The sequence below is a fragment of the Vicia villosa genome, linkage group LG3, assembly GCF_029867415.1.
Source record: "Vicia villosa cultivar HV-30 ecotype Madison, WI linkage group LG3, Vvil1.0, whole genome shotgun sequence".
Taxonomy (NCBI): Eukaryota; Viridiplantae; Streptophyta; class Magnoliopsida; order Fabales; family Fabaceae; genus Vicia; species Vicia villosa.
The window spans coordinates 179,207,000-179,222,934 of record NC_081182.1 but is presented as its reverse complement, the minus strand read 5'-3'; the positions used below and the strand labels follow the sequence as shown (position 1 = coordinate 179,222,934).

The following is a 15,935-nucleotide window of genomic DNA, read 5'->3' as shown; positions in this document are numbered from 1 at the left end:
TGGATGACATGAAAGATTAGATGAGAACAATCTAGGTGAGACAAAATCAGGCATTTAATGAGACTATGTGTGACTATATTCACCCTGACAATATGTGATTCAGGCATTTCCCAAATGTCTTAATTTTACTTTTTAGTCTATTTCACTTTTGTACTTTCAAATAATCAAGATTATTTTTTGTTTTGATGAATGCTTATCCCTTTTGTAAATCTATCTCTGCTTAAATTAATGAATGAGTTTGTTTTCGTTTTGTTTTTCAATTAAGAGGATGATACCTTATCATTAACAAAAATCACAAAGGCACCAGAAAAAATCCAAGAAAGAAAACAAAGAAAAATCAAATTGGTCAAAAGTTCCAAAAAGTATGCTCCAAAGTCTCTGTTTTGTAGCCAATTTTCCTAGATCCTACTGGTATCTCATGCATTGGTCTGGCCGAAGATTAAGTACTCACTACTCACACTTTGTCCATAGGCCTCCACACAACACTACCATAGTAAAACCAGCCATAGCCACACACAATTTGCAAACCTCTAAAACACTAATAAATCTTCTAAGAAATGTTAAACACAACAAAAAAATCTCCTCAAAAATCAAAGATCTCAAAATATGAGATTTTGATCCACACGAAAATGGAAAAAGAATAAGGTAGAAGATGAAAAAAAAAAGTTTGCCAAGAGTGAAAAAGAAAAGAAAAATTACCCTGTCAATGAATTTAAAAAAATTTCTAATGAATTTAAAATTTCTAAAGAGTTTGTCAAATTGAGTGCATATATATGAGATGAGAGACAGGTTGAGTACTTATATGTTTAGAAGAACTTTTCCGAGTTGATTGAATTAAAGCAGGAACAACAGAAGTGTTTTTAAAAAAAGATAAAGGTAACATTCATTAGTAAGGGTAAGCATTTTCATTGTGATGAAATGTTCAGTGTGCAGACAGGTTATTTGAGGACAAGCAGTAGCTAAAGTTTGGGGTTGTGATGATAATCGTTATTACATGATTTTTCTGAGAAAATTCGGAGGAATTCGAATGAATATTGAGCCAAAGTCATGGCAAAGTGTGATGGAGTGAGCAAAAATGCTAGACAAACAAGAAATAAAGACTTAGTGAAATTTTTGAAGAAAAAAGGAAGAAAATGTGAGTCTTCCCCTACAATTCTCGCGCTCGCAATGCATCCCATTGTGGCGCGACGATGCTTGCATCATGGCGCGATGCGACGCATTTTGTGACATGCAAAATTGCTATTTAAAGGCATTTTTGCCTACTCTTTGAGGAGTTTAGAAACCTGAAAATAAAGTGATGTCTAGGGCTATTCAAGGGGAAAATTTTGAGAGCATTGAAGTTATTAGAGAGCTATTCTTTCATAAATTTTGATAATGAAGACTTATCAACTCATGATATTTGTTAATTTATAAATTAGTAGCTAAGTTTATCTAGATTAGGAATTTTTTAGATGAACCTTATTATTAATTTGTTGGATCATATGTTTGTTTGAGATTTATTGAGTACTTTCTTATCATTATCTTATTTAAGTTGTAGTGTAGTTTAATGCTTTTTGTCACTTACAGTCGTACGAATCAATTTAGATACATATGTATTTCTGACCGTTAGTCTATTTATTTGATTTAGGGCATTGTATTCGACTTTGTAATTAACTAGGGATAGGTAATTAGAAGTTGTTGCTTTTGAATTAACGCACTTAGAACACCTAATTTAACTTTGAATTGACTTAAGGAATTAGGGGATTATCTTATAAATGAGTGAGTTACACACCATGGAATTGGGTGTAGTGGTCTTGTTAGTTCGCAGTGAGATAATAATTTGATTGAAACTTAATAAATACACAGTTCATCAATAGGTAAAAATAAGGAGATTCAACATAAAAGGCCTAATACCAATCGTTAGTTGGTCCAGTGGTGATTGGCGCTGGACTTGGTAGGGAGAACCACGGTTCGATCCCCTGCAACTGCGATCGGGAGGGGGATGGAACCACTTGATGCCAGAACTCGCCCCCGTGTTAAGTTGCAACCCTCCTATAGACGGTCTTTTTAACTGTTACTCTGACATTATTAGTACACTTACTGAAAGGTCATCCGATAGTTAAGAATCAACATGAGAATAAAGAAAGTGTAATATAGATTGAGGATGTTGTGTGAGATGTGTGACAAGACTAAACATAATATATGATTAAAATAACTATATGAGAGAAAGAGAGGGAGGTATATCCTATAATAAAAAAGATGATGAAAAATGTACATAGAGATGATTTAGGAAATGTAGAGAGAAGACTCTTAGATTTTATGGGAAGGATATTATATCTAATGGAAAGGAATCAAATGACTAGAGATAGAAGAATATGAGAAGTTATTAAGAAAGATCTTGATATTAACGATTTAGATAGAAGCATGATATTAGATATATCATTATGGCGGAAATTGATTCATGTAGCCGACCCTACTGAATGGGATAAGACTTCACTAGTGTAAAATGAACAATATAATTTTAAAATTTACACCCAATATATTAAAAACGGGTGTAAATAAGAAATATGGTGGCACTTTTGTAAATAAAGTGTCTATTTATGATTGATCATGTGAAAACATACACCTTATTTTTTTAAAAACGGGTGTAAATTAAAAATAATGGGTGTAAATTTAATAAAAAACAGGTGTAAATTAACATTTTTGTACTAGTGCTTGGTTGTTGTTTGTTGTTCTTAGAAACTTAAGACTATTTGTAACAATTTTTTTTTAAATATATAGAATCAAGAAACTACTCTCTCTTTTAAAGTATACCAGTTTAATTGAAATGAGTTAACAAGTTTTTTTATTAGTCTTTTATCATCTTCTTACTTGTGGATTTGTCTCCACTCATGAGAATGACAAGTTATCATATTATTGTGTTATTCGTAGCAATTTATTTTAGTTTGTATTATTTTTTTTGTCTAATTGATCAAAATTTTTAATTTGTTTGAAGCTATCAATAAATTCACTAGAATAGTTTGAGTTTTTACAAAAGAAAATTAATGACAAATCCCTTCGTGTTGAATCAAATCAAATCTTAGTTCATTTTTAAGGATGGTAAAAGTAAAGAATTTGTACTTTTAGATTGGTGTTCAAACTCACTTCTTGGAAGTTGAATTCTTGTAAGTTGTATATTGATTTATAGTGTTTTTTTGAACATTGTGTTAGTTTGATAGTTTTTTTTTAATAGGCAATTGATTGAAAAAGCTCGCACTAGGGGTGCAATCCTTACAAAAAAGAAACGACCCTAAAGGTTAACATAATCGGATAAGGGAAGTTTAAACCATTCGTAAACTTGGATCTAAACTTAGTATATCCGACACACAACCAACGCCAAGCTAGAAAGACTATATTAGAACAAATAACATCGAAACAAAAATCTTCCTCCTTGAAGATTATAGCATTTCTCATTAGCCAAAGACTCCAAACGATTGCAAACCAAACAAAGTTGATAAGAGTTCTTCGCTTTTTATTCTTCACCTTATCTTGTAAATCGCCAAACGACAAGAACTCCTCAAAGTTTAACTCCTCCTTAATGCCTAACCACCCAAAAATATGATTCCAAATCTCCTTGCCTCTTGACAAAGAAAGAAAAGATGAGATGAAGATTCCAAAAAATTACCACAAAAATCACAATTCGGATTGGAAATGCTAGAGAGACCTCTTTTCAATAATAGTTTGATAGTTATTGATAAAAAATTTGTAAAAATAACTTGAAAGCATATAACTCTTAGTATTTTATTCATTTTGAATGAAAGTAATTTCATCCATGATAAATATCATTATACAATCAACATGAAATCTTAACAAAAATTATACCAAAATTACACTTAGATTCTCACACACCTTTAAAATAAACCACTCATTATACAACACTAGTAAAATGCCACAACCAACATATTACCATTACAACACAATTTCATCATAATTGAGCCAAACGATTGATATCAATAGGATAAGCATCTGATCCAGATTGAGCATTATAAGCTCTCTTGCCAATTATAGTATTTCCAACCTCAGTTGGATGAAATGCATCCCAAAATAGATACTCATCCCTATTACTACATGGAGTTTGAAAGGGCAGACATGTAATTTGACCATTGTTCCTTCCTACACCACAACACCCAGCATTTGTAACCCTAATACCTGCAAAATTAAGAATAAATAAAATTGTTAAAAAATTGTTAAATGAGTTATCTCATCAAGACAGTGCTGTTGGTAGCTAAGCGTAAATTCGAACCAGCGATATCTCACTTATTCAGATAAAAAAATAAATAATATTATTAAAATATATTTATACATCTAATAACTCAAAATGTTTAATGCAAAAAAATAATTACCAAAGGATGATGGATTGCTTATGACGTCTTGAAAAATACCATAAACATTTACATAAATGAATCTTGCATCATTAAGTTCATTGTTGAGTTGATTAACAAGAGATTTTAATCCATTGTTGAATAATTGATTTGCAGAATTGATTCTTTCAACACATGTTGTTCCATCTGGGCTGTTTTGGGCTAACTCATTAGGGCTGCAACCTATTTGTCCAATTCCAAATAAAGCCATTTTCCTTGCTCCATAATTGTACAAAATCTAAATCAAAGACACAAAAAACAATTCAAATCAGATTTGCTGCAATAAAATATTCTCCGCATTCACGCATTCAGCATACTCTCGGTCATTGGATTAAGATCAAACGATTTATATTTAAATATAATTTTTAGTTTGTCTTAAAATAAAAATATTAAACTTAAATTTTAGACGTTTAGTCGTTTAATCTTAATCCAACAGCTGAGAATATGTCGAATGCATGAATGCGGAAATGTGTGACCGTAGAGAAACATGATGAAAACAATTATGTTTCTAATACAAATATATAATGATATCGTTTTATAATGGTTATAATTGAGTTTGAAAGTCAGCAATGCAGACAACCGCACATGGCTCCAAATTTAATACAATTGAAATTAAAAATATCTCATAACATATGCGTCGCAGTTAAATCGTGACAAAACAAAATCCCTATTTATTTTTCCACAGATAAATCGTGACAAACCATGCAAGATCTTTGAAAATGTAAGACGACTTTAAAAAAAAATTATGATTGATCTGAAACCTCTCGGTAGGGGTGACAAACAGGTGTGCTTGTCCCATTTAGATCCGTCCCGTTAAAAAAATAAGGCGAAATGGGGCAGACACAATGCAAATCTAAAACATCAGTCTATCCTATAAAAATAATGAAGGTTGCATGTTTTTTCGAGCATTGCATCTCTAAAACTTAAATTTGTAAAAAAAAATATATCATTGTCCATAAAAAATAGGACGGAGCAAAACAAATATATTAAAACATATAGGACTAAAACCTTAAACTCTCCTAAAAAATGCAGGTAAAACGTGAATCGAGAATATTTCGTCACCCTAAAGAATAGAATTGTATTATAGTAAAAACTAATTGAATAAGAAGAGACCATAAATAGTCAAAGTCTAAAATTTATTACCCTAAGTTGTTGATCATATGCTTGAATAAGAACATCAGCATATTGTTGTGGTGTGAACTGTCTCCCACTAGGGTAAGCAGGCATGAAATAATTATTAAGATAGTCATTACTTCCCAATCCAATTGAATAAATGCACTTGCTAAGATGATTTGCAGCTTGGTCCTCATCTCCAAGCAAATTCACAACTTGAGACACTGTCTTTTGGTAATTTTGTACTTGCCCACTAAAACTAATTCGATCTCCCTACAAAACATAGAAATAAATGAACAATTTTAAAAATAAAATATAGTTTTGATTTGAGAAAAGAAATATGCACCGAAAATATAAAATAATTTTATACTGTCAATAAATCACAATTACATATCCCACAAGCATTGATCATACTATAATTTTCAATTAAACTATATGATAAAGGGACAATTTTGACATATCAGTGATAGGTACGAGTTCTAAGAGATGGGGTAAGATATGCTCAAATCAATTTAGATAGTCGGTGCATATTTATTAAATTCTTTTGATTTTAGTTTTAAATCTTGCAAAAGAAAAAAAAGGTTAAGTATAGAGAAAAAATGGTACCAATTGTTGTCCAGTTTCTTCTCTAATTCCAGCAGCAGCAGAAGCATAATTGACTCCTTTGAGTATTTCTTGGTCTCTGGCTGTTGAATAGGGAGATATGTATCCATCGAATCCCAAGAGCTCAGCTGTTAAATTTCAACTAAAAACTATTAATGTATGTTCAAATTTTTCTATATAGTCTTTTAAAATTTTAAATTTTTTTATTTAACATCAATAAATATTAATCACATAAAATTCATATAAATTTTAAAAATTAGCTCAGACCGGCTGATCCTACCGATACAAATTGAGTATTGAATCGAGTCGACTGTATAATTAATCTAGTGAAAAGCAGTGTGAATTGGTTCAAAAATAATTAAATTTTTTTACAATTTCAAAGATTAATGTTTACTTAATTTTTTCTTCCTTAAAATTTAAAATAACATTATTTTATAATCATTATTTTTATTAAAAAGAAATTAACAAATCTTTAAAACAAAAATTAAAAAAAAAATAGTAGAAAAAATATCACCATTCACACCTTTATTTGAGTCAATCATATGACTTAATCAATAATTCTTTAGTTCACCACCAACCTCTAAATTTTAGATAAGAAATAGAAGTGCATACATTTAATTTATTGGTGTTGAATAACTTAGTGACAAATTTTCCGACACAAAATAAATGTCTTGATCAAAGCATGACATATACCATATGAGTGTCTTAAATTCCATACTAAATGAAATACACCAACTCCATGTGCATGAAATTAGTGTAGACTCACACATAGCTAGAATCAACTATTCATTGAAAAGTAATAGAGACAAAATGCATAGTCCTTATATTTATGCTTCTTTCCCTAACTTATACACTTATCGCCGTTTTTGAGAGCATGCAAAACAAGTTATTATAATTGGTTTAAATTTTAACATGATTAAAGCATATTGATCGTTAGACACGATTAAAGCATATTTAAATAAAACTGTGACTGACTTACGTATACTATTTCTTAGTCAGAATTAAACTGTGACAGACTTACGTATACTATTTCTGAAAACTTAAGACGGTTCTTTAAAAAAAACTTAAATAAGGATAAACTAATTTGACTTAAATTAGACTTACCAATAACATCAACTGTGGTTTTTCCATTAGAGAACCTTCCTGTTGGACCACCTTCAAAGTCAATCCCATAAGGAAGATAATTAGCTTTGGCCAAAGAATTGAGGTTGTTATTATTTCCATCATCTACCAAAGAGTCACCAAAAATAAAGTAACAAGGTACTTGAGGATCAGCTTCAACCTCACTAGTACACCATAAACCCAAAACCAACACTAATAATATACATAAATTCATGTTAAAGAGTTTTATGGATGACATTGAAGCAAGAAATGAAACAACAAATTATAATGTGAGTATTATAGTACGTGTGGTGTGTGTTTAAATGAATGAGTATATGAAACTCATGCAATGAGGGAAACAATTATATAGTTGTGCAAAGGAAGCAAATAATGGCAAGCTTTTTAGCTTTTACAGTTGGGGATACAAATATTTGTTAGGAACATTAAATTCACTTGGACATTATATATGAGAAAATGAGTGGCATTGTCGGTGATTATGCAAAACTTTTTATTTTTTTACATAAATATTTAGTAAAATTGCCTTTTACTTTTAAAATAATTAATTTATAAATATTATTTATATAAATTTAGAAAATGATGACTTTAAAAATTAAACTACTATCTCTTAAATAAGTGTCCTCTTTGAAATTTTCACATGTTTTAAGATAATGATTAATTGTGTTAATTTTAATGATAAAATAAATAACATTTATTAAAATAATCTTATTATTAATAAGTAGTGGCGTAATTACATGATTTAAAATACAATAAATAATGGTAAGTTACTGAAAAGAAATAATGAATACTACATTGATATTTTAAAAAAAACAAATAATTTAAGATAAATAAAAAAAAAAAAAAAGAACACACCTATTGTAAGATAGAACGAATATCAATTTACATTAGTTGATAAGAAAATTATATATGTATTTTAACTTTGTTATTTTTATGTCAAATGGGTCATTTTTAAACTGTAAAATTTGTAACCATTTTGTTCTTTCACTTCAATTTTTAAAATTTAAATGATCAAATTTAATAGTTTTAAATTACGATTCTTAAATTTGTTGCGACAAAATTTTTTGGGTGGAGAACTCATGGAGTAACTCAAGGAAATTTTGGATGCACCGCGAGACGGATTGTGAGGAGATGTCTTGGATATCAGTTTTGTTAATTCGTGTGAGAATTGGGTCGAACTCTAGTGGGTCGAAGAATAGCTTCCTCACTACAGAAAAAAGGTCTCCTACCACGCCGAGAAAACCGAAGCTTTATACAAAATAACAGTGGCGTAACGCTGAGGCCACGGTTTGGCCACGGAAATCCAACGGTGGAGTATACGGCCGTGGCCAAAAGTAAAGTCCACGGTTTTTTGGTATAGACCACGCCTTTTTTACAACCGTGGCTTTTTTAGACCACGGTTTAGGTAGCTTGATTAAGGCCGCGGTTTGTATTTGCCATGACTCCAAAACTGTGGCTATATAGTAAAGCCACGGTTTCAATTTAACGTTTACGTTACGGTTTTGGTTCAAGATATAGCCACGGTTTGGTTATGACCACAGATTTAAAATCGTGTTTATATGTTATGCATTCTAAACCATTTAGCCTGCCACGGTTTATTTCTGTATCATTACATAATATGTCATTATATATATATATATATATATATATATATATATATATATATATATATATATATATATATATATATATATATATATATATATATATATAATTAAGAGAATATTCCGTAGATTCTTAATAATAATTTTGGACGTATCATACTCTTTGCCCCCACGTTACATGAATATGTATGAACTTCACAATATCTTGAGAAAAATTACAAAGCACTTTTCTATGTCAAAATTCAAATACACTAGTCTTGAATCCATTTCCATCTAGAACAAAACAACACATTCTCATACAAGTGTGCAACCGCCGTTGCTTAAAGAAACTAATAGAATAAATTCAGTTAGACACTATACACTGTCCAGTTGTTGTCTTTGACTTCTTTGAAGAATAACCCAAGCTCACGCACTTCTGTAGTGAGTTAGGATCCATTCCACCACCATCATCTACATAGGAAACATAAATTTATTTCCAACAACTAGCACATCAAGACAACATAAATTACTATATTAGTAGATACTATGCATGTTTGAATAACATACCTAGAAAGCAAGGCACAAGTGAATTATCCTTCTTGTTCTTAAGCTTGTCAACCTTAACAAAAGTTGCACCATTTTGGACCTAGTAATGCAAAGGAAAATTCAGCACATCTCTTACTCTATGAATACAGACACTTCATAATATCCTTCTTAAAAGTTCTAAAATACTGGCAGGCCATCATCAGAGGTAAGTTTTGCAAGTTATTTTACAGTTTTATGTCAAGCAAATAAGAATCGAATATTGTTAATTAAACTAAATCTATATTTATGTGCCATTCAAAATTAAAAATTGTAAAAATATACTTTAAGATTCCATTTATATTATAATTATTTTGCTAAAAGTAGAAGTGGGTGTTAATTACTCCGAGACTACAACTCAGGGTGCTAGTAGCATGTCTTGATATATTAAGACCCAAAGGGAGGTAGAATAGAAAGCTACCCATGGGATTACTTGAAGTATCCAACTCCAAGTATATCTCCCAGCAAGAAGGCTACTCAGTTAGCTCCTGCATGGAACAGGAACACCTAGGGTGAAATGATCACCAACCATTACTACTAGTCAAAGGCAACTCAAAGTTCAATCCAATGCACATAGACGACATAACTTTTTTAGCTGATCCTTCATCAAAAGATGTATACTCATGCCAGTTTTAAGTTTTAAATGTCATAACATAAAGTCAACTAAGAGAGCACTTACACATGCAACAAACATTCAACAATATTTTTCATGTTGAATAACTACTACTGTCTCGCTACCTAGAAAACGGAAATTCTTTATTGACTTAAATCATACCTCATCAACAGCATTATCCACTAGCTCAGCAATTGCTGCAAACAATGAGAAATTCTGTTATTGTTTTTTGTACTTGCCAAACAGATTCTAAGTTACTAATAATTTAGATTATACAAATACAAGTGCGTTAAAAGAAAGAAAACCTCCGAAAGCCCACTTATGAGAAGTGGCATTAGAATGAAGAAACTTGGGATGAACTCGTGCATGATCCAAGTGACCTAAAATTGCAATTAGGGCAAAATCAGTAACAGAAACAACAATTAAATTTGAAAGTTAGCAAAGAAACTGTAATGTGAAAGACCTTGACTGGGAGATGGCTTAGAAGTTGGACCAACAACATAGTCACCGGCTTTCCATAAACTATGGCTTTCAGTGACTAACGAAACTAAACTTGATTCGGGAGGGTTTTGCTGCTCCTAAATCCGAAGTGGTAAATGAACGTCGCTCATTACAGCACTGGCGGAGGCGTCGTCGTCGCTGTCGACGTTGAGGACAGGGACGGTGGTTTTCTCTGTTTTGGGAGCGACGGACATGGGAGAGGAACGAAGTACAGTCTAACCTCAAATACAACGCCAATGTAATAAGCAAGGCCACGAACAACTGATGCATCAAATTGATGCATCAAATTATCCTGTCCATTTTGTCGGTGAGCATTTCTACTGTTAAGATCGTTGATCTTCTGCTGGGCCAATGGTTCCAGCTTCTCCAGTTCATTCAAGGAAATCAGCAATCTCTACAGCAAGCGCTTGAAAAATAAGGTGAATCCACAATTTTATAAGAAAACATTGTCACTTAAATATCAATAAAGTCGATCACCGACACTTTGAGCAATCTCTTCTGCTGGGCCAATGGTTTCAGATGTGTTTAGTTGATAGGCGATGATTAATTATGGTTGATCAATAGACCACAATATCTATATTATTCAAAATAAAATTTAAACATTATATCAAGAATCACAAACAATTTCATTGTTTTCACGTGTACCTTAGAAGAAACAATCTTGGGATCTGCTTCAGCCATTCCTTTTGATATATCACCAATTTGATTTTTTGGTTGATAAGATGGAGGAACATCAAAAAAAACTAGATTTTTTAACAGCATCTTCAACACTTAGGATAGGTGGTTCAAGATTTTCAATTTTGTATTCAACAAAAGCGGAATTTGCAGCAAACTCTGCAACTTTCTGAGATTCTGCAACCTAAAGAAGCCATCCGAAGATTAATTCGAAGAATGACTTGTATCAATCTCTAAGTAAATGAAAACGGATGTTATAAATAATGAATACTTGTAATTATCTATATTATTTGTATTTCGTTTATCAAGTCAACGAGGTTTAGAATAGTCAATTTGAACAAATTAAGGGATTTAAGAACTCACCACAAAGGCAAGACGATCACCGACACATTGAGCAATCTCTTCGGCAAATAGAGGTTCGCTTCCAAATATAATCTTTGCTCCAAGGTTCACCCCGCTATTTGGAATGTCTTTACTTGAAATGATACCCTTCACTCCATCAAGTTCCAATTCCTGCCTGAGTTTTATACTTGTTATTCTTGCCAATAGTTTTTCACTATAAACATACGCTTCGTGCAGACAATTTGGTGGTGATGGAATATCATCCACAAACACAGCCTCACCTATATATGATTTATCATTAAATTTGTACAAAGTAAAGAAAACTGTCATCGGTATTTAACTCAAAACTTGATTTGAAACAAACCTGAAGCTTGTAGCGCAGCGCCAGATTTCACAATTGGCTTGCCAACTGGACTATACTCACTTCCTAGAATTAAACTCTAGTAGTAGTAAATACTAAACACACTACATGTATTGAATTGAATTTTGACTTTAATTATTCTCCACTCTCCAACTGATATGAAATTTGATAAACTTCAATGTCTCTGATCCACTGTCGCGCGCGGATCAAAAACGAGTATTTTGAAAATATAGTGTAACGGTAACGACAACTCGAATATCGTTCTCACAAGGATTCTTGATTTTATTAACTAACACTAAAAACGATAATGGGGAGTTTGTTTTAGAATCAATTTATAAAATAGAGTAAATAAAGTGATTATCAAAATAAGCTAAACGACTAATCCTACTGATTCGGGTTCCGACTTATCATCGGTTATAATAACACCAATCCCTAAACGGCTTCAATCCTATTCGATTATGAGATTAATCAGACAAGCGCTTATCAAAATCATACGAGTTATGTTCCTGTTTACCGAATTAAGCAAACGGTTAAGAATATGACGAGTTAACGAATTAAGCAAACGATAACACGCAATTAAATTTAGGAACATGCATACAATCGAATTTAATCAATTCTATCCTATGAACAACAATCGAATTAAGCAAACAATTGTAATCAAATTAAGCAAATGATTTCATAGAAAATAATTGAACAAAAATCGAATTTAAATTAGTATTAGAATAACCTCAAAGCAATGGAACCCATAAGCAGTAGGATTTGCCTTCGGGAATTAGTTCTTCATTCTAATCATGAAACCAAAAGTAAAATTTGTGGCAAAAAAGGGCTCCCATATTCTAGCGGCTGCCAACCCTTATAAAACAAAATAAGGTTTTCTTCTCTACTAACTCAAACTGGGTCAAAAACATAACCCAAGCCCATAAACTAATGATCCAAAACTAAATAAAACTAATGCTGCAGCTTCAAACGAAATTCTGGAAAATATGCGCTCCGAATCTGACTTTGACTCCAACACAAAAGTTTTAGCTCTTTCTCTTAGCTTTCCGGCGATTATTAGAACGCCTCAATCGGATTCCCGGAGCTCCACTTATGATCATTTTAGTGCAGACTGCTAATGCTGAAAATTAAATGCGAAAATCAAATAAAGGCAAAAATAAACTAAATTATAAAAACACATTAAAATAGAAAAATAACCAAGGTAAAGTAAAGAAATGCCTAAGTAAAAATATAGGAGAATATGCATAAATATGCACTGATCAGTCTCAAACCCATCAAAACCTAAATTAAACCCTATCTCAAAATCTAATAAAAGCTAGAGTCCCCTTATATTCCACTCTATAGAAAAAGCATATTTCTTTATCTATCAACAAACCTAAACCCAGTTACAACCCCAAGTATCTAAATTTCGAAAAAATCATTGAAAATCAAAAAAGTACCAAACAAAAGCAACGAACCTGTCGAAGTATGTTATCAGCAATTCGATAATAAGGCCAGCATCTGGAGGTTGATTATCAGTGGACATATCCAAGAGAGCGTCGAGATCGACACCTCTGAAACTGAACCTCTTGAGTGTTCTCTTCTTTGGCACTCCTTGTGCGGCGACCTCGGGTTCAACATCTGCCTGCAAAATTAACGGAATAAATCATCTAACAATGGAATGAATGATTCAACAATGCAAATTCAAAGAGAGTAAAAAGGTTTTCACCATGGCTGCAACAATTTCTGAGGTATCACGGTTAGGGTTCTTCTAGCAGCGGCTATGTGGATAACAGAGTTCTTCTTCTTCCGACTTGACGACAATGTTTTCTTGAAGGAAGTGGATTTAGAGAGGAGAACGATTCGAAATCGTGAGAGAGAGAACCGATTTGAGGAAGGAGAGAGTTTGAATTTTCTTTTGGTCGTGAACAAGATGAAGAGAGAAAGTCAGAATGAGATGGAGACGGCGATTGAGACATGAGAGAGGGGAGAGGAAAAATTAGGTTAAAATGGAAACTTGTATTTATATTTTTATTGTTTTTTAATAAAAAAAATTTATAAAAGAAATTAATTAAGAAGAGGGAAACGAAAAGAAAAGAGGGAAAAAATGGCGGGGACTAATTTTTTGGACTTGGGCCACAGTTTTTAGTCGAAATTATAAGGCCGCAGTTTTCCTTTGTGGCTTAAAATATCCGCAGTTGTATAACCGTGGCAATTGAAGTAAATGCCACAGTTTCATACTCCGGATCCAATATTTTATAACATAATTCTACGCTTTTAAAACCATGGTCAAATCATATATGTGGCCATAGTTTCTGAGCTGTGGAAAATTTTAGCGTGGCCATAGGCCAAAAATGTAGTAGTGCCTGTTTTGACAGAGAATGTGTCGAAGACCTTCATAATATAGTCGAAGTGTGTTCTAGTATGTGGGTGTTGAAATGCCAGGGTTGTTAGTATTTCGAATTAGGCCTGTTTATTATGTCCAATTGGTTAAGTTAACTTGTGCCCTAAGTTGGCTTGTAATGGGTATTTGTGAAAACGTCCATTAGTTTAGTATGTTAGGTTTATTATAAATAGCATACTTGTCTCTCATCATTGCATACTGCAAATCCTAATTAAGGGTAAGAGGGTTATTTATTATTCTTGTAACACTTGTAAACTTGAAGAAAAAGAAAGTAAAGAATAACAGTTATAACCAATCCTTGTTTTCTTCTTGCCTTCCTATTGTGTTTGCTATTATACTATGTTCGTGGCATCGTTTTCACAACAAATTGGTGCGATGAACATGGTGTAGATGCCTTCAATAAAGTATGAGATTTTAGTGTGGCAAGTGGGCATTATGTGTGGGTAAAGAAAGGAACTAACTATGAAGGACCCAAGACACATTAGATACCGAACAAAACTTAATTTGTTTTGTAGGTTTGCTTGAGGACTACTTAAAATATTTGATGTTTTAATAAAGTGGTGGTTCTAAGCATTTGATGGGAGACAAAAACTAATTTTCATATCTAGTTCAAAAAGTCTAAGGGTTATTTCACATATGGAGAATATCTTGAAGGAAGAATTCTTGGCATTGGTAAAGTAGGAGTACTAACTTTCACATCCATTTGAAGATGTACCTTATGTTGAAAGACTAAAGAAAAATATTATAACCAAAAGCCAACTTTGGGACAAAGGCTTCAAAATCATATTCACCAAGGATGGGTGTTTGATGAAGTCACTCATGAGGTAAAACTCATAGGTAAAAATTTACTTTATGTTTATAAATTTCTCTATATTTTTAAAGTCTTTTCCCATCCTTTTTGGTAATAACAAAAGGGGAGAAAAGGTATGTGTATGTGTTTGTGTGTGTTTCTGTCCAAAAATGTTCAGCCACATAATTAATTCGTATACGACTGATTCCATAAGGCAAGACGAGCTTTGATTGAGGGGGAGTTATCAATATAGGGGGAGCATGCATTTTAGGACAATTCAAGTATTTTAAAGACACTCACTCATTACATATTTTCTATGGTTGTCATCATCAAAAAAGGGGAGAATGTGAAAGCAAGCTTCTCCAAATTATGGGTTTTGATGAAGTCAACAATTATGCATATGGATCAAGAAAGGATGTGCAAAAAACATAGAGATAATGTAACATTCAAGTATCCAATTCTCAAAGCTAGTATCAAATTTCAAGAATCAATTTGGAAGACTTTATGGAGCTCGTGGATTATAGGTACAAACCTATGTTTATATTGATAATTATAGTGCTCAAAATGACCTGCATCTTCATTTTCATGCATATCAAAAACCTTGTCGCTAGCCACTTAGTTTTGCATACTGTCAAATTTTTTTTCACATTTTGGCTAGTGTAACCGGTTACTGTAACGGGTTACTGTAACCAATTACCATAACCAATTACAGGTGCGATATTTCAAATTTTTATGGGAATATTACAGTGTAACCGGTTACACCATTTCCTTTAATCGATTACACTGAAGCAATGGACTTATTTCATGATCAAAACAAAACCAAACGTACATATCTTTTCATCCTTTGACCATTGCACTATTTCATAATTTTACACACTTTTACATATTCACCTCTTC

General features: G+C 32.2%; 1 protein-coding gene and 1 long non-coding RNA gene across 2 annotated transcripts; both read right to left on the bottom strand.

The window, feature by feature from the left end:
* Nucleotides 1-3,734: 3,734 nt before the first annotated feature.
* LOC131662629 (GDSL esterase/lipase At1g29670-like) lies at nucleotides 3,735-7,584 on the bottom strand. The gene is made up of 5 exons (XM_058932479.1): nucleotides 7,200-7,584; nucleotides 6,099-6,223; nucleotides 5,523-5,765; nucleotides 4,362-4,617; nucleotides 3,735-4,167 (listed from the first exon to the last, which is right to left on the bottom strand). Exons 1-5 carry the CDS (start codon nucleotides 7,453-7,455, stop codon nucleotides 3,944-3,946), a joined length of 1,104 nt encoding a protein of 367 aa, XP_058788462.1. The 5' UTR covers nucleotides 7,456-7,584; the 3' UTR covers nucleotides 3,735-3,943.
* A 1,795-nt stretch (nucleotides 7,585-9,379) lies between these two features.
* LOC131662630 (uncharacterized) lies at nucleotides 9,380-10,595 on the bottom strand. Its single transcript, XR_009301773.1, has 4 exons — nucleotides 10,453-10,595; nucleotides 10,295-10,369; nucleotides 10,152-10,186; nucleotides 9,380-9,440 (listed from the first exon to the last, which is right to left on the bottom strand). It is a non-coding gene; the product is annotated as an uncharacterized LOC131662630 (long non-coding RNA).
* Between the last annotated feature and the right edge of the window lie 5,340 nt (nucleotides 10,596-15,935).

Bases quoted from the DNA above. Each gene is read 5' to 3' on its own strand.
- LOC131662629 (XM_058932479.1), bottom strand. From the start codon at position 7,455: ATGTCATCCATAAAACTCTTTAACATGAATTTATGTATATTATTAGTG. The intron at 6,224-7,199 runs GTAAGTCTAATT...GAAATTTAACAG, and splicing joins AACCACAGTTGATGTTATTG to CTGAGCTCTTGGGATTCGAT. The intron at 4,168-4,361 runs GTAATTATTTTT...TTAATTTTGCAG, and splicing joins AAGCAATCCATCATCCTTTG to GTATTAGGGTTACAAATGCT.